General features: G+C 46.5%; 1 protein-coding gene across 1 annotated transcript; it reads left to right on the top strand.

Moving 5' to 3' along the window:
* Positions 1–1,604: 1,604 nt before the first annotated feature.
* Positions 1,605–17,425, top strand: cry1b (cryptochrome circadian regulator 1b). Its single transcript, XM_021601333.2, has 9 exons — positions 1,605–2,179; positions 5,460–5,568; positions 6,907–7,049; positions 7,290–7,563; positions 7,752–8,204; positions 8,315–8,466; positions 13,797–13,999; positions 14,304–14,423; positions 16,406–17,425. The coding sequence occupies exons 1-9, from the start codon at positions 2,022–2,024 to the stop codon at positions 16,489–16,491; spliced, it is 1,698 nt and encodes a 565-aa protein (XP_021457008.2). The 5' UTR covers positions 1,605–2,021; the 3' UTR covers positions 16,492–17,425.
* The last annotated feature ends 1,920 nt before the right edge of the window (positions 17,426–19,345 follow it).

Raw genomic sequence — 19,345 nt, 5'->3', positions numbered from 1 at the left:
GGCCGTAGCGATGTGAAAGCGTAGCCAGGCAAATGTTCCACCATATTTCTTATACCAGTCATTTCCTTTCAAATCAGCGAGGGTAAGTAAACAAGTGCACATTTTGGGAGGAAAGAGACATAATTGGAACATAGACTATTTCTCATCTAACTTTAATTGGTCCTGATATGGGGCACTGTTGACATCTGTGGGATTGAACACACACACACACACACACACACACACACACACACACACACACACACACACACACACACACACAACAGTCAACCCTGATGTTCTATTATATACTATTTATTCTACAGCGTGACCAAGACACTACTACCCACTTTATATTTCTATACAGTCTATTATTACAATGCATACTACCGCTTCTATTACTTGTTATTTTTTACTTGACTCTTTTTATTGTTATTATTGACTGATGTACTGCAGTGTTGAAGATCTAGCACATAAGCATTTCACTGCACCTTTCCCACCTGCTGTAAACTGTGTATGTGACAAATTACATTGATTTGATTTTAACTTGATTGAGGAGAGTATTGTTGGTACATTTTGTGATGAAGTTGTGTGCTGCTTATCCCTGGAGCAACACTGAACCCTGGTGCTCAGTTTGCAAACCTCTATCATTATGTCAAAGATCTAGTCTCACCATACATTTCCAGACTAGTAAGACTTAGGCTACTATAAAGAAATTCCCTTATTATTTTACATATTCAAAGTTCACACAGTCATGTTGTCATTGAACTTTTCCTTCATCAAATGATTATCAACTATACTATACGCAGCGTAATGTATGCTACTAAAAATGGTTATTGCATATTACAATCTAGTGTCTAGCTATGCAAACTGCATGTTTCCTCATCCAACTACCCACCCATCCCCTGTCTCATGAATAAAAACTCCTACAGTTTGTAATTGTTTCACACAATCATCATCCACATGATGTTTTCACACCTCATGCTTCAGGACAATGTAATTCAAGTGTAGGGCCTACTAATGCAATACTGTGTGACAGTTGGTTGCTTCTTTTAAGGTGTTTAGGCTACCTTATGATCTTTGCTGATACGTTTTTGATTGAAATCTGATCACATCTGAAATTCTGCATTGGTAGGCATGCATAATATCTAGGCAAGAATAGTTATTTGGTTTGAATCCATTTTGAAATGATGGCATTTTAACGTAAATACATAGTGGTACATAGTCTCATGACATATAGTATTTGACATTCATCACATGCTTAGACGTGTGATGGTGATGGGTTGCCCACTAGGCCTACAGATACACTTGTATAATAATTTTTTCTAGTACATGTGTTCATCCGGGTCCTGCGTAAATAATCATGACGCGGGCAGGCGGCACACATTTTTGTCAACAACATCCAAAATAAGATCGATATTCAGACTATGGTGTTTAAAGTAATCTGTAAATAACTTATTAAACATCAAATAGTGTGTTGTGTGGATATTTACCGTGTATAAATGATGCCTGTGGAAAAACACAAGATAGGAGTAAGCACACTACCGAAACGTGAGCGAGCAAACGTTACATAACTGGTGACATTGACCAATCAGATTAGTTCATTCTTATCCGCGTACCTCTTTGGGTGGAGCCGTCGTCAAAGAAAGTTCATTTCAATAGGGAACATTTTCTTAGAATATGGAAATACATTCAAGTGATACTGGAAGACAGTTTCATTTCTCATCAAAACGCTCTACCTACTGTACTTTTGTTCACTAGCTCTTTTTCCGTATCTGGAAAATAGCAAGATACGACAACGCAATTATACATTTTTCGAGCTGCTAGGCTAGCCATCAGGTCGAACATCGTTTATAACAGGTTAATATATATATTTTTTAAATAGTATAACATTACATTATAAAACCATCTAGGCGACAGAACCGAAACTTAGTTTGGGCATGCAAGGGCTATTGTTTTAGCTCCTACGCGTTTTGTTTCGACATCAGCGCTATAACCAACGACTCGAGTCGTGGACATAACTAGAATAGACAGCAGGTGAAATGGTCGGCAACACGATCCACTGGTTCAGGAAGGGACTGCGGCTCCACGACAACCCCTCTCTAAAGGAGTCGATCCGGGGAGCGGACACCCTTCGCTATGTTTACATCCTAGACCCCTGGTTTGCAGGGTCCTCCAACGTGGGCATCAGCAGGTGGAGGTAGGGGTCCTATTAGTAGAATGCACAAGGTGCAATTTCTAAATTGGGTAGTGCATCATCAGTTCCTCTTGTCATGTTAGTCATTGCAGACCTTAGAGAGATATTTACAACTTGTCAGAAATGTCCAGATCAACTAGCCCATGTCAGCTAATGTTTTTTTTAATTTAATTTAGTATTTTTGTTTAACTGCAACATTTTATTTGCACCCCATGACAACATTTATAGAATTGCAGGAAATAAGCTTTAAGCTTGCAAAATTCTCTCCACCAATGAGGGGAGTGAGCAGTTTCCCATAGAAAGCGGTTGGGAACCCCAGTTTTAGAGGACGTGTTTTAATTGAGTGGCTCCTATTGCACTCACCCAACACCGATGTGTTTACCGCAGATGTAGGTCACACAGGTCCCTGCTTTTTGCATTGCCACGTTTGTGAATTTGTCTAGGGGCTCTGATGGATCCATCATGGTTTCCTTTTCGATAGATTATGATCTTGTGGGCATGCCAGACGCCACTTATGCACATTTGGTCAATAGGTTAAGGAAAACCCAGATGTGGTTATCATAACACCAGAAGGAGGAATCCCAGTGCTGTAGGTGGTTATGAATGACATTAGTGTGTGGGTGTGGTGTACCGCTTAGGCAGGAAAGTAGGGCTTTCCTAGCACCACACTTATGCACACAGTTATAGTAAATATCGACTGTCAATTATTGCATTACAATTACATCTGTGTGCCACACAGGAAACAAGGGCATTCCAGGGCACCAAGGACTGTTGATTACTGGTTTACCTTGGATTTAGCCCACATACTATGCTGCTTTAGTTTGGCCACGTATAAGAATGTTCATGTAAGGCATAACCTCCTGTTTTAGAGCAGGAGAAGGGGAGAATGACCTGACTGCATTGCCCATGTCGAAAACATCCCTGTACGCAGGGTATTCTCAGGAGTTTCTATTACCACCGGGAGAGTAGGCCTACATTTCAGCAGGGTTTAAGAACATGCATAGCAGTAAGGATTATGTAAGTCCCCCTCCCCATCCTGGTTGAGTGCGGGCAGGCATTGGAAATGGGGCACTGTGTCATTGGGGTGGTTATGACATTCTCCTCTCCAGTCCTCGCAGCTTTGACCTACATTCTACCCACTGCTCAACCCCACTTCCTCCTGAGATCTAGACTTCTCTTATAGTAGCTGCCCTATTAGCCGGTGATTGAGCCAGGCAGCTCACATACAGTGGGGCAAAACAACTATTTAGTCAGCCACCAATTGTGCAAGCTCTCCCACTTAAAAAGATGAGCGAGGCCTGTAATTTTCATCATAGGTACACTTCAACTATGACAGACAAAATGAGAGAAAAAAATCCAGAGAATCACATTGTAGGATTTTTAATGCATTTATTTGCAAATTGGAAAATAAGTATTTGCTCACCTACAAACGAGCAAGATTTCTGGCTCTCACAGACCTGTAACTTCTTCTTTAAGAGGGTCCTCTGTCCTCCACTCGTTACCTGTATTAATGGCACCCGTTTGAACTAGTTATCAGTATAAAAGACACCTGTCCACAACCTCAAACAGTCACACTACACACTCCACTATGGCCAAGACCAAAGAGCTGTCAAAGGACACCAGAAACAAAATTGTAGACCTGCACCAGGCTGGGAAGACTGAATCTGCAATAGGTAAGCAGCTTGTAGCTTTACCAGCCAGAACAGAATGGCATAGGCTGTCCTAGCTATAAGAAAGAACACTTCTCCTCTGGGACCAGCACCAGCCTGCTAGAATATATTTAGGCCTAGTCAATATAAAGTTCCCAGTGTGTGTAGTCTGCTCCAGGTGAGTCTCAGATGGGATTTAGCATACCCAGCAATGTTCACTTTGTGGTCACCGTGCATTACCCTGCTGTTTAAGTGTATGCATGATGATGACATTGCTTGCAGGGCCGCTAGTCGTCATATGTTGCATAATAGGTTATATTACCTTTTCAGAGATCATATTGTAAACCCTGCTGCTTGTGATAAACGCTCTACCAAACCTGTTTCATTCGAGTTCCAAGTACAGCATTCACTGTGTGAATGGAGGACCGCAACACAAAACGAGGACACCATTCTCAGATAAGGGTCTGGATGAATTGATGCCTCCTTAAAGGGACAGTCCAGTCACCCAACACAGAACACAACGTTCAGACAGTCGCCCTCTCTTGACTTGGTTGATATCCAAGTTGTCATAACAAATTAGGCCTAGTTAAAGGAGTAATTTATTGGCTACATGATACAATGATGACTCATGTTATGCTTGCTTCAGCAGGAGTCAATATTATTTTGTGGTCAACACTTCCCATGTAGTTTGAGGATCATATGACAGCAGAATGAGAAGGTCTAAGGTAGGGCTGTTTGTAGAGGATCAATCAAGCAGTCCTTCCCCATTGGCCCAGGCTTGTCACTTATGCTAGTGTACCCACTACCTCGGCAGAGAATGACTGTTCGTGTTAGCCAGAGATGTTCTGTAATGTTGATACAGGCTTTGTGTTCGTGTTCGTTTACTCAGAAATGTGAGGAATTACAGTTTAACATCTCCACATTCTAATGAGGGCTTGTAGTTCCACTAGCCATGCTTTGCCAGTTGATGGAGCCGTCTATCGTTTTGTTAAACTGTGGACTTTGCTGTGAGCCGAGAGCGCCCTCCTGTTGTCATGTAAATACCTCAAGGCTGGGATGGTACAGAGACCTTATTGTTCTACATGACTTACTCATAGCGTAGTATGTTCCATTCAGTCAGACAGATCTTCCACTCAATGTTTCCACTAGGTGTTTTAAATGATAGGCAGAGGATTTGGCCTATGTACAATTTAGAGTGCTTTTATAATCTGGTGGTGAAGGACAATAGAATCTCCCTGCATAAAGCTCTCTGCACTGAGAGAAGCAGCTGACATTCCCATGATTGCAATTCCTTTCCACTAGCCTTCTTTTTGATTCAATCACCACTTTACATTCACTTCAAAGGCTTTGTTGCAATGACCTTTGATATGGTGCAACTCTACTTACCACATGTATTTGAGCCACGGATCACATGATGGATGTATGGATGATGGATGTTCACTCGTGCCTAATGAGAGCTGGAACATCCATCATGTGACCTTGGGATAACGACTAAACTAAATACCATAAAACATAATAAAAATAGGCGACAGGTTTTTTGTGAATCCTGAGCAGGAGGCCTTGTTACACCTGTAGCCTATTTCCTCTCTGATTATATGATCAGATCATTGATCATCTTCTCTGTTTGATTCCAGGTTCTTACTCCAGTGTCTGGAGGACCTAGACGCCAGCCTCCGCAAGCTCCACTCCCGTCTGTTTGTCATCCGGGGCCAGCCTACTGATGTCTTCCCCAGGCTGTTCAAGGTACAATTAACAATGTCACACTTGTACTGTAGTAGTAAACCATCACACTACCGTATCAGAGTTAACCCATCACACTTACAGTACTGCACAGCCACTGTGTACTGTACACGTATGCCTCATAAAAGTACAGTATGCCCCATAGAAATACAGTCTCGTGGGATTAAACTAGTCAGTTACTGTACTATACTTCCACTGTGTCATATCGTCTCAAATGTCTTGATATACAGTGCCTTCGGAAAGTGTTCAGACCCCTTGACTTTTTCCGAATTTTGTTACGTTACAGCCTTATTTTAAAATTGATTAAATAGTTTTCCCCCCTCATCAATCTACACACAATACCCCATAATGACAAAGCAAAAACAGGTCTTTATACATTTTTGCAAAAAATAAGAAAAAAAGAGAACTGAAATATCAAATTTACATAAGTATTCAGACCCTTTACTCAGTACTTTGTTGAAGCACCTTTGGCAGCGACTACAGCCTCAAGTCTTGGGTATGATGCTATAAGCATGGCACACCTGTATTTGGGGAGTTTCTCCCATTCTTCTCTGCAGATCCTCTCAAGCTCTGTCAGGTTGGATGGGGAGCATCACTGCACAGCTATTTTCAGGTCTCTCCAGAGATGTTCGATCGGGTTCAAGTCTGGGCTCTGGCTGGACCACTCAAGGACATTCAGAGACTAGTCCCTAAGCCAGTCCCATGTTGTCTTGGTTGTTTGCTTACGGTCATTGTCCTGTTGGGGCGGCAAGGTAGCCTAGTGGTTAAAGTGTTGGACTAGTAACCGAAAGGTTGCAAGTTCAAATCCCCGAGCTGACAAAGTACAAATCTGTCGTTCTGCCCCTAAACAGGCAGTTAACAGCCATCATTGAAAATAAGAATTTGTTCTTAACTGACTTGCCTAGTTAAATAAAAATATAAATAAATAAAAAAGGTGATCTTCCACCCCAGTCCTGAGCACTCTGGAGCAGGTTTTCATCAAGGATCTCTGTACTTTGCTCTGTTGATCCTGACTTCCCTTGATCCTGACTAGTCTCCCAGTCCCTGCCACTGAAAAACATCAGCGATGCATGGGATGGGATTGTATTGGCCAGGTGGTGCCTGGTTTCTTCCAGATGTGACGCTTGGCATTCAGGCCAAAGAGTTCAATCTTGTTTCTCATGGTCTGAAAGTCCTTGAGGTGCCTGTATTCAGTCTTCACTTGTATGTGAACATTAGTACTATTTGAATTCCATGGTATTTTCTATGCACTTCCTACGTGTTCTTGATCTTTACCAAAGTAAAGGTTCCCTGGCGTCTGACTGTGGCGTGACTGACCTTGTCTCTCTCTCAACTTCCCAGGAATGGCAGATTAGCCGGCTGTCTTACGAGTACGACTCTGAGCCCTTCGGCAAGGAGCGTGATGCCGCCATCCAAAAGCTGGCCAGCGAGGCCGGGGTGGAAGTCACGGTCAAAGTCTCCCACACGCTCTACGACCTAGACAAGTGAGTGAATCTTACAGATACACGTACACACACACCGTCAAGGAGATCTAGCTACTGTAGTCCGTGAGAACACAACCCATGTCAAAGCAATGAGAATGTTATTACCTTGTTGTTATTAAGTCATCAAGTTGCGCAAATACGCAAACATGATGTATTAGCAACATATTCATAACACTAACATTATAGTTTAATTTATGTGATGCACTAAATTCCGCTATCTCTGTCCATGCGTCTCTGTAGGATCATCGAGCTGAACGGAGGCCAGTCCCCTCTCACCTACAAGCGTTTCCAGGTGCTCATAAGTCACATGGATGCCGTGGAGATGCCCGCCGAGACCATCACCGCTGAGATCATGCGGAAGTGTGCCACGCCCATCAGTGACGACCACGACGACAAGTTTGGCGTGCCGTCCTTGGAGGAGCTTGGCTTTGAGACAGAAGGCCTGGCTACAGCAGTATGGCCGGGGGGAGAGACGGAGGCCCTCACTCGCCTGGAGAGGCACCTGGAGAGAAAGGTGGGAAGGAGTCCCTTCTTTATATCCCACCACTACTGAACCAGTGTGGTGGACACATACAGTACCTGTGTTGGAATCAGTTTTCTTCCTGAAAATGTGACTGTTTTAGAACTTAGTGTGTCATGTGCCTGTGAGATAGACGGGTTCCACTGGGGTCCTGACTCAAACCCTAACCCTCTATGTTGCAGGCGTGGGTGGCCAACTTTGAGCGTCCCCGGATGAACGCCAACTCCCTGCTGGCCAGCCCCACGGGCCTCAGCCCCTACCTCCGCTTCGGCTGCCTCTCCTGTCGCCTCTTCTACTTCAAACTCACTGACCTCTACAGGAAGGTGAAGAAAAACAGCTCTCCGCCCCTCTCACTTTATGGCCAGCTGTTGTGGCGCGAGTTCTTCTACACCACGGCCACCAACAACCCCTGCTTCGACAAGATGGAGGGCAACCCTGTGTGCGTGCAGATTCCCTGGGACCGCAACCCAGAGGCGCTGGCCAAGTGGGCCGAGGGGAGGACAGGGTTTCCCTGGATCGACGCCATCATGACCCAGCTGAGGCAGGAGGGCTGGATCCACCACCTGGCCAGACACGCCGTGGCCTGCTTCCTGACCCGGGGAGACCTGTGGATCAGCTGGGAGGAGGGCATGAAGGTAGATACTGGGGCAGGGGGAGAGAGGAGATGACAGGGGGAAATCTGATGTATGTATGACTGTTTATCGTTCTGTTTGTATCTCAGCGTGTGTGTTTCTGTACCTGTCAGGTATTTGAGGAGCTGCTGCTGGATGCAGACTGGAGTGTGAACGCAGGCAGCTGGATGTGGCTCTCCTGCAGCTCCTTCTTCCAGCAGTTCTTCCACTGTTACTGCCCCGTGGGCTTCGGCAGGAGGACAGACCCCAACGGAGACTACATACGGTAAGATCTTCCCTGCACTTAGTTGTCCACTGCTAATTTTAACCAGTGTGGTACACTGTACTAGACCTTAGTGTTTTATTTCACCATGCCTGTGACAAGGCATGTAGAACATGCAGAAAACCATGAGAACATTTTTTTTATACGACCTGCTAGACTACAATGTCTCATTATACACTCCATAGTGTTATGGTGAGTGAATGAGGACCCAAAAGCGAACTAACTTAAACAGAGCTTCTTTAATAACCAAACATAGGTAGGCTCAGATAGACCGGCAGATTCCGACAGGACAGGACAAGGTTACAGCAAACATGACGATAGTCTGGCTCAGGCATGAAACACAACAAACAAGAATCCGACAAGGACAGGAACAGAAACAGAGAGAGATATAGGGACCTAATCAGAGGGAAAAAGGGAACAGGTGGGAAACGGGGTGAATGGGTAGTTAGAGGAGACAAGGAACAGCTGGGGGAAAGCGGGGGAGAAAAGGTAACCTAACAACGACCAGCAGAGGGAGACAGGGGGAAGGGAAAGGACAGAGACAAGACACAACATGACAGTACATGACAGTACCCCCCCACTCACCGAGCGCCTCCTGGCGCACTCGAGGAGGAAACCTGGCGGCAACGGAGGAAATCCTCGATCAGCGCACGGTCCAGCACGTCCCGAGAGGGAACCCAACTCCTCTCCTCAGGACCGTACCCCTCCCAATCTACGAGGTACTGGTGACCACGGCCCCGAGGACGCATGTCCAAAATTCTACGGACCCTGTAGATGGGTGCGCCCTCGACAAGGATGGGGGGGGGGGGGGGGAAGACGAGCGGGGGCGCGAAGGACGGGCTTGATGCAGGAGACATGGAAGACCGGGTGGACGCGACGAAGGTATCGCGGAAGAAGAAGTCGAACTGCGACAGGATTAATGACCCGAGAAATACGGAACGGACCAATGAACCGCGTGGTCAACTTGCGAGAAGCCGTCTTAAGGGGAAGGTTCTGAGTGGAGAGCCAAACTCTCTGACCGCGACAATATCTAGGACTCTTAGTTCTACGCTTATTAGCAGCCCTCACAGTCTGCGTCCTATAACGGCAAAGTGCAGACCTGACCCTCTTCCAGGTGCGCTCGCAACGTTGGACAAAAGCCTGAGCGGAGGGGACGCTGGACTCGGCGAACTGAGATGAGAACAGCGGAGGCTGGTACCCGAGGCTACTCTGAAAAGGAGATAGCCCGGTCGCAGACGAAGGAAGCGAGTTGTGGGCGTATTCTGCCCAGGGGAGCTGTTCTGACCAAGACGCAGGGTTACGAAAAGAAAGACTGCGTAAGATGCGACCAATAGTCTGATTGGCCCGTTCTGCTTGACCGTTAGACTGGGGGTGAAAGCCGGAAGAGAGACTGACGGAAGCCCCAATCAAACGGCAAAACTCCCTCCAAAATTGAGACGTGAATTGCGGACCTCTGTCCGAAACGACGTCTGACGGAAGGCCATGAATTCTGAAAACGTTCTCGATGATGATTTGTGCCGTCTCTTTAGCAGAAGGAAGCTTAGCAAGGGGAATGAAATGAGCCGCCTTAGAGAACCTATCGACAACCGTAAGAATAACAGTCTTCCCCGCTGACGAAGGCAGTCCGGTGACAAACTCTAAGGCGATGTGAGACCACGGTCGAGAGGGAATAGGAAGCGGCCTGAGACGGCCGGCAGGAGGAGAGTTACCGGACTTAGTCTGCGCGCAGACCGAACAAGCAGCCACGAAACGACGCGTGTCATGCTCCCGGGTGGGCCACCAAAAACGCTGGCGAATGGAAGCAAGCGTACCCCGAACGCCAGGGTGGCCGGCTAACTTGGCAGAGTGAGCCCACTGAAGAACGGCCAGACGAGTAGGAACGGGAACGAAAAGAAGGTTCCTAGGACAAGCGCGCGGCGACGGAGTGTGAGTGAGCGCTTGTTTTACCTGCCTCTCAATTCCCCAGACAGTCAACCCGACAACACGCCCCTCAGGGAGAATCCCCTCGGGGTCAGTGGAGGCTACTGAAGAACTGAAGAGACGAGACAAAGCATCAGGCTTGGTGTTCTTAGAGCCCGGACGATAAGAAATCACGAACTCGAAACGAGCGAAAAACAGCGCCCAACGCGCCTGACGCGCATTAAGTCGTTTGGCAGAACGGATGTACTCAAGGTTCCTATGGTCAGTCCAAACGACAAAAGGAACGGTCGCCCCCTCCAACCACTGTCGCCATTCGCCTAGGGCTAACCGGATGGCGAGCAGTTCGCGGTTACCCACATCATAGTTACGTTCCGACGGCGACAGGCGATGAGAAAAATACGCGCATGGGTGGACCTTGTCGTCAGAGAGGGAGCGCTGAGAAAGGATGGCTCCCACGCCCACCTCTGACGCGTCAACCTCGACAACGAACTGTCTAGAGACGTCAGGTGTAACAAGGATAGGAGCGGATGTAAAACGATTCTTGAGGAGATCAAAAGCTCCCTGGGCGGAAACGGACCACTTAAAGCACGTCTTGACAGAAGTAAGGGCTGTGAGAGGAGCTGCCACCTGACCGAAATTACGGATGAAACGACGATAGAAGTTCGCGAAGCCGAGAAAGCGCTGCAGCTCGACGCGTGACTTAGGGACGGGCCAATCAATGACAGCTTGGACCTTAGCGGGATCCATCTTAATGCCTTCAGCGGAAATAACAGAACCGAGAAATGTGACGGAGGAGGCATGAAAAGTGCACTTCTCAGCCTTCACAAAAAGACAATTCTCTAAAAGGCGCTGGAGGACACGTCGAACGTGCTGAACATGAATCTGGAGTGACGGTGAAAAAATCAGGATATCGTCAAGGTAAACGAAAACAAAGATGTTCAGCATGTCTCTCAGGACATCATTGACTAATGCCTGAAAGACAGCTGGAGCGTTAGCGAGGCCGAAAGGAAGAACCCGGTATTCAAAGTGCCCTAACGGAGTGTTAAACGCCGTCTTCCACTCGTCCCCCTCCCTGATGCGCACGAGATGGTAAGCGTTACGAAGGTCCAACTTAGTGAAAAACCTGGCTCCCTGCAGGATCTCGAAGGCTGAAGACATAAGAGGAAGCGGATAACGATTCTTCACTGTTATGTCATTCAGCCCTCGATAATCTATGCAGGGGCGCAGAGACCCGTCCTTCTTCTTGACAAAAAAAAACCCCGCTCCGGCGGGAGAGGAGGAGGGGACTATGGTACCGGCGTCAAGAGCTACAGACAAATAATCTTCGAGAGCCTTACGTTCGGGAGCCGACAGAGAGTATAGTCTACCCCGGGGGGGGGTGGTTCCCGGAAGGAGATCAATACTACAATCATACGACCGGTGTGGAGGAAGAGAGGTGGCCCTGGACCGACTGAACACCGTGCGCAGATCGTGATATTCCTCCGGCACCCCTGTCAAATCACCAGGCTCCTCCTGTGAAGAAGAGACAGAGGAAACAGGAGGGATAGCAGACATTAAACATTTCACATGACAAGAGACGTTCCAGGAGAGGATAGAATTACTAGACCAATTAATGGAAGGATTATGACAAACTAGCCAGGGATGGCCCAAAACAACAGGTGTAAAAGGTGAACGAAAAATTAAAAAAGAAATGGTTTCACTATGATTACCAGAAACAGTGAGGGTTAAAGGTAGCGTCTCACGCTGAATCCTGGGGAGAGGACTACCATCCAGGGCGAACAAGGCCGTGGGCTCCTTTAACTGTCTGAGAGGAATGTCATGTTCCCGAGCCCAGGTCTCGTCCATAAAACAGCCCTCCGCCCCAGAGTCTATTAAGGCACTGCAGGAAACTGACGAACCGGTCCAGCGTAGATGGACCGACAAGGTAGTGCAGGATCTTGAAGGAGAGACAGGAGTAGTAGCGCTCACCAGTAGCCCTCCGCTTACTGACGAGCCCTGGCCTTTTACTGGACATGAAGTGACAAAATGACCAGCGGAACCGCAATAGAGACAGAGGCGGTTGGTGATTCTCCGTTCCCTCTCCTTAGTCGAGATGCGGATACCTCCCAGCTGCATGGGCTCAGCACCCGAGCCGGCAGAGGAAGATGGTAGTGATGCGGAGAGGGAGGCGACGGAGAGCGCGAGCTCCTTTCCACGAGCTCGGTGACGAAGATCAACCCGTCGCTCAATGCGAATAGCGAGTTCAATCAAGGAATCCACGCTGGAAGGAACCTCCCGGGAGAGAATCTCATCCTTTACCTCTGCGCGGAAACCCTCCAGAAGACGAGCGAGCAAGGCCGGCTCGTTCCAGCCACTGGAGACAGCAAGAGTGCGAAACTCAATAGAGTAGTCTGTTATGGATCGATTGCCTTGACATAGGGAAGACAGGGCCCTGGAAGCCTCCTCCCCAAAAACAGATCGATCAAAAACCCGTATCATCTCCTCCTTAAAGTCTTGATACTGGTTAGTACACTCAGCCCTTGCCTCCCAGATTGCCGTGCCCCACTCACGAGCCCGTCCAATAAGGAGAGATATGACGTAGGCGACACGAGCAGTGCTCCTGGAGTAAGTGTTGGGCTGGAGAGAAAACACAATATCACACTGGGTGAGGAACGAGCGGCATTCAGTGGGCTCCCCAGAGTAACACGGCGGGTTATTGATTCTGGGCTCCGGAGATTCGAAAGCCCTGGAAGTGGCCGGTGGATCGAGGCGGAGATGGTGAACCTGTTCTGTGAGGTTGGAGACTTGGGTGGCCAGGGTCTCAACGGCATGTCGAGCAGCAGACACTTCCTGCTCGTGTCTGCCTAGCACCGCTCCCTGGATCCCGACGGCTGAGTGGAGAGGATCCGAAGTCGCTGGGTCCATTCTTGGTCGGATTCTTCTGTTATGGTGAGTGAATGAGGACCCAAAAGCGAACTAACTTAAACAGAGCTTCTTTAATAACCAAACATAGGTAGGCTCAGATAGACCGGCAGATTCCGACAGGACAGGACAAGGTTACAGCAAACATAACGATAGTCTGGCTCAGGCATGAAACACAACAAACAAGAATCCGACAAGGACAGGAACAGAAACAGAGAGAGATATAGGGACCTAATCAGAGGGAAAAAGGGAACAGGTGGGAAACGGGGTGAATGGGTAGTTAGAGGAGACAAGGAACAGCTGGGGGAAAGCGGGGGAGAAAAGGTAACCTAACAACGACCAGCAGAGGGAGACAGGGTGAAGGGAAAGGACAGAGACAAGACACAACATGACAGTACATGACACAGAGTCTTAATGAGATTGTCATGGGAAATTTGTTTCATTATTGTTCATTTCAGAAGTCTCCGTGGTCCTTTTTTTAAAACTGTCTTTTCTCCATTTGTTTTTTCCAGGCGCTATCTTCCCATACTGAAGGGCTTCCCGGCCAAGTACATCTACGACCCCTGGAACGCACCCGAGAGCGTGCAGAAGGCGGCCAAGTGTGTGATCGGTGTGCACTACCCCAAACCCATGGTGCACCACGCCGAGGCCAGCCGCCTCAACGTGGAGAGGATGAAGCAGATCTACCAACAGCTCTCCTGCTACCGCGGCCTGGGTGAGCACAGAGCGCATGACCTGCTTAATGTACAGCTAATCGCTTTGAAGTCCGCTGCAAATCAGCTATTTTCAGACACTAACAATTTCCATGATAAGCTATTCACAAAGTGTCACGGAGTAGAAGTTTTGACTTTTAAATATAATGAATAAAATGGGGGGGATCAGCACTCCTACTTTGAAATTGATTGTGAATACAGTGACTTTATTTTCTTTTATACCTGTATTGTTACCATTATCAATGATTGTCTATGGGGCTGTGGTGTGGTAGAGACTGACTGTCCAACTCTGTCTCCATTTCACAGGGCTGCTCGCGACAGTGCATGCCAATCCTAATGACAGTGGACACGGTGCAGGGGTCATGACGGGTCCAATGCCAGGGCCCTCCCCTGAAGAAATCCAGAATGAGGGAGCCGCTCAAGCAGGTAGCAATCCTCCTTAGTGCCTTCCTTGACTGCAACAGAGAAACTGGGATTTTTCCAAAGATCAGTGTTAACCTTAATCTTATCTACACTGAGATTGACTGTGACTTCATCCATCTCTGATGTGGGCTGTGGCATGGGTGGGAAAAGTGTGTCATGTGATAGTACTTGTCAGGCTTGATGTTACTAAGGATGATAAGTGGTTGCAGATTGGAATAGGCTTTTAATTGACCTCCCTGATTGAACAAAGGGTAGATCAGAATAGTAATACCGATCAGAAATTGAAAGTATTAGTCAAAGCAGATGCGTACCAGAAATGTTTGCATTTTTCCATAACCAATTTCATAGGGAAATAATCAGATTACAGTTGAAGTCAGAAGTTTACATATACCTTAGCCAAATACATTTAAACTCAGTTTAAGTCTCTGTTTTAGGTCAGTTAGGATCACCACTTTATTTTAAGAATGTGAAATGTCAGAATAATGGTAGTGATTTATTTCAGCTGTTATTTCATCACATTCCCAGTGTGTCAGAGTTTACAACCTCAATTAGTATTTGGTTGCATTGCCTTTAAATTGTTTAACTTGGGTCAAATGTTTCGGGTAGCCGTCCACAGGCTTCCCACAATAAGTTGGGTGAATTTTGGCACATTCCTCCTGACAGAGCTGGTGTAACTGAGTCAGGTTTGTAGGCCTCCTTGCTTGCACATGCTTTTTCAGTTCTGCCCACAAGTTTTATATGGGATTGAGGCCAGGGCTTTGTGATGATGGCCATTCCAATACCTTGACTTTGTTGTCCTTAAGCCATTTTGCCACAACTTTGGAAGTATGCTTGAGGTCATTGTCCATTTGGAAGACCCATTTGGGACCAAGCTTTAACTTCCTGACTGATGTCTTGAGATGTTGCTTCAATATATCCACATAATATTCCATCCTCTTGATGCCATCTATTTTGTGAAGTGCAACAGTCCCTCCTGCAGCAAAGCATCCCCATAACATGATGCAGCCACCCCATGCTTCATGGTTGGGATGGTGTTCTTCGGCTTGCAAGCCTCCCCCTTTTCCTCCAAACATAACGATGGTCATTATGGCCAAACAGTTCTATTTTTGTTTCATCAGACCAGAGGACATTTCTCCAAAAAGTACGATCTTTGTCCCCATGTGCCGTTGCAAACCGTACTCTGGCTTTTTTATGGAGGTTTTGGAGCAGTGGCTTCTTCCTTGCTGAGCGGCCTTTCAGGTTATGTCAATATAGGACTCGTTTTACTGTGGATATAGATACTTTTGTACCTGTTTCCTCCAGAATGTTCACAAGGTCCTTTGCTGTTGTTCTGGGATTGATTTGCACTTTTCGCACCAAAGTACGTTTATCTCTAGGAGACAGAATGTGTCTCCTTCCTGAGCGGTATGACAGCTGCGTTGTCCCATGGTGTTTATACTTGCGTACTATTGTTTGTACAGATGAACGTGGTACCTTCAGGCGTTTGGAAATTGCTCCCAAGGATGAACCAGACTTGTGGAGGTCCACATTTTTTTCTGGGGTTCTTGGCTGATTTCTTCAGATTTTAACATGATGTCAAGCAAAGAGGCACTGAGTTTGAAGGTAGGCCTTGAAATACATCCACAGGTACACCTTCAATTGACTCAAATGATGTCAATTAGCCTATCAGAAGCTTCTAAAGCCATGGCATTTCCTGCAATTTTCCAAGCTGTTTGAAGGCACAGTGAACTTGGTGAATGTAAACTTCTGACCCACTGGAATTGTGATACAGTAAAATAATCTGTCTGTAAACAATTGTTGGAAAAATGACTTGTCATGCCCAAAGTAGATGTCCTAACCAACTTGCCAAAACTATAGTTTGTTAACAAGACATTTGTGGAGCGGTTGAAAAACGAGTTTTAATGACTCCAACCTAAGTGTATGTAAACTTCTGGCTTCAACTGTATATGATCTAAAAATGTATATTATCATTGATTTTGATTCAGGCAGAGGACAGGTCGTTGTGAAGCGTCGCAATGAGGACCTCACACCGGGCTGTAGCAACAAGGCCCGGAGGCAGACCAGCAACTAGTGCCTGAAGAGGAGAAGAAAGAGGGGACTCCAGCCACTCTGCTCTCCAGCAGAATTGACCAGCGCCTCAACGTTGCGTTCTCCTTCCCTGACTCTGTCAACTCTACAGGAGCACATCTACCTCAGTTATGTGAGCAGCAGCAGGAATGGAGGAGGAGAGAAGGCTGCAATCATTCCACAAACTCTGCCAGCTTTCTGTGAAGTCAGCTGGCTAAATGGAACATCCGACCACATGATGCCCAGAGAACTAATGGTCTGTGACCTTCTGTCTCTGTGGAGAATCTCAAACCCACAGCTCAAATCACAAGTCCACAGTGACACTGTCCCCAGTGTTACTAGAGGGAGGTAATGCTGTCTCACAAGATGACTCTCTTTAACATGCACACCACCAAACTGTCTTGAATAGAAAGGTTGGCATCACTATAATTAATACAAAGAACATGGATGCACAAGTTATATTTGCTGAAAGAACACTGGGTGGTGGCTGTGTTTGAGCCTGAGGGCATCCTATGTGCAGTATGATATACAGTCTTAGCCTTTGGGAATGGCATCAGCCTCAAGCTGATAACACGATTACCCAACCTGGAATTGTCAGGTCAAATGCCCCTAGTTATTCTATAGGGTATAATGCCGCCTTCAAGTGCTGTTGGATATTCAGAAATCAAAGGTTCTGAGGAGCATTTAAAGGCAGCAGAAGTGCATAATACATTTTATAAACACATTTCCTTCTTATTACCCTTTGTAAATGTTTTAAGGGAAGTATATAACCCTTTCTGTATGTAAGTATGTGTGTGTGAGTGATTCAACTCACAATTTGTACAGTAATAATTTGATATAGCATGATTTTGTTTTCTTGTAACCCAATTGTTATTTGTGTGTGAAGACTGACAAATTGACTGTTCTTTATGTATCTGTAGTAAAAGGTTAAAAAAAATGAACACTGGCTCAAAGTAAGATTTATTTTAGTGTAATGGTTTGCTTATGGCATGCAAATATTGGTTGTCTTAAGTTCAATGACCAACTCAGTGGCATTGTGGTTAGTGTCAACCCTGACATTGGAAGGTTGTGAGTTCGATACCTGGCCATGGTCATACCAAAAATGTGACCTGTTGTGACTGCTTGGCACTCAGCATTGAGATAAATTGGGGGTAAGGCCCTGCAATAGACTAGCGTCCTGTACATGTACATCATGCTGCCTCACGCTACAGAAATAGGAGCCTGGCTCCGGCTCGCACAAGCATACTTACTTTACAACTTAAGTTCAATAGTACAAAGTAAATGCAAAATAGAATGAATCTAAAGTAATAGTGGTGTAACACAGCTTTGCTGGGCCCCTGCAAAGTTTGAGCTAGGGATTTTTTGGGGGTGTGACTTCCTACAATGATATAACATTTTCTTTAGCCTATGGTAAAATGTGTATCTAAATGTTCTATTTTACACATATTTCCATAGGGAAGAGAGAAAATGTTGCTGTTTCAAAGCCAATTTCATGCTATTCTACACATTTTGCAATGAGGCTGAGAGGATAGGTTTGAAAAATTCCGGAAAGTTTTACAGCTAATTTCTCGTATTTAAACATTTTTGCCATGCAGCAAAAAAAGAAACGTCCCTTTTTCAGGACCCTGTCTTTCAAAGATGATTCGTAAAAATCAGAGTTAAACCAGAAACGCACAATCCCTCCATCAGTGCTACAACTGTCCACAATAGGCTGAGAGAGGCTGGACTGAGGGCTTTTAGGCCTGTTGTAAGGCAGGTCCTCACCAGACATCACCGGCAACAACGTTGCCTATGAGCACAAACCCACCGTCGCTGGACCAGACAGGACTGGCAAAAAGTGCTCTTCACTGACGAGTCGTGGTTTTGTCTCACCAGGAGTGATGGTCAGATTCGTGTTTATCGTCGAAGGAATGAGCGTTACACCGAGGCCTGTACTCTGGAGCGGGATCGATTTGGAGGTGGAGGGTCCGTCATGGTCTGGGGCGGTGTGTTACAGCATCATCGGACTGAGCTTGTCATGGCAGGTATTCTCAACTCTGTGCGTTACAGGGAAGACATCCTCCTCCCTCATGTGATACCCTTCCTGCAGGCTCATCCTGACATGACCCTCCAGCATGACAATGCCACCAGCCATACTGCTCGTTCTGTGCGTGATTTCCTGCAAGACAGGAATGTCAGTGTTCTGCCACGGCCAGCGAAGAGCCCGGATCTCAATCCCATTGAGCATGTCTGGGACCTGTTGGATCGGAGGGTTGAGGGCTAGGGACATTCCCCCCAGAAATGTCCAGGAACTTGCAGGTGCCTTGGTGGAAGAGTGGGGTAACATCTCACAGCAAGAACTCACAAATCTGGTGCAGTCCATGAGGAGGAGATGCACTGCAGTACTTAATGCAGCTGGTGGCCACACCAGATACTGACTGTTACTTTTGATTTTGACCCCCCCCCCCCCCCCTTGATTCAGGGACACATTATTACATTTCTGTTAGCCACATGTCTGTGGAACTTGTTCAGTTTATGTCTCAGTTGTTGAATCTGGTGATGTTCAGAAAAATATTTACACATGTTAAATTTGCTGAAAATAAACGCAATTGACAGTGAGAGGTTGTTTCTTTTTTTGCTGAGTTTATATACAAAAGTATATACCTGTTGCTGACAGGTGTATAAAATCGAACACACAGCCATGCAATCTCCATAGTCAAACATTGACAATAGAATGGGCTTGCTGACGAGCTCAGTGACTTTCAACTTGGCACTGTCATAGGATGCCACCTTGCCCCAGACAACTGTAAATGCTGTTATTGTGAAGTGGCAACATCTAGAAGCAACAACCGCGCTGCCGCGAAGTGGTAGGCCACACA

Source organism: Oncorhynchus mykiss, chromosome 1 (assembly GCF_013265735.2).
Source record: "Oncorhynchus mykiss isolate Arlee chromosome 1, USDA_OmykA_1.1, whole genome shotgun sequence".
NCBI lineage: Eukaryota > Metazoa > Chordata > Actinopteri > Salmoniformes > Salmonidae > Oncorhynchus > Oncorhynchus mykiss.
Note: the sequence above shows the minus strand (reverse complement) of the source record. Positions and strands in the feature narration are given on the sequence as shown.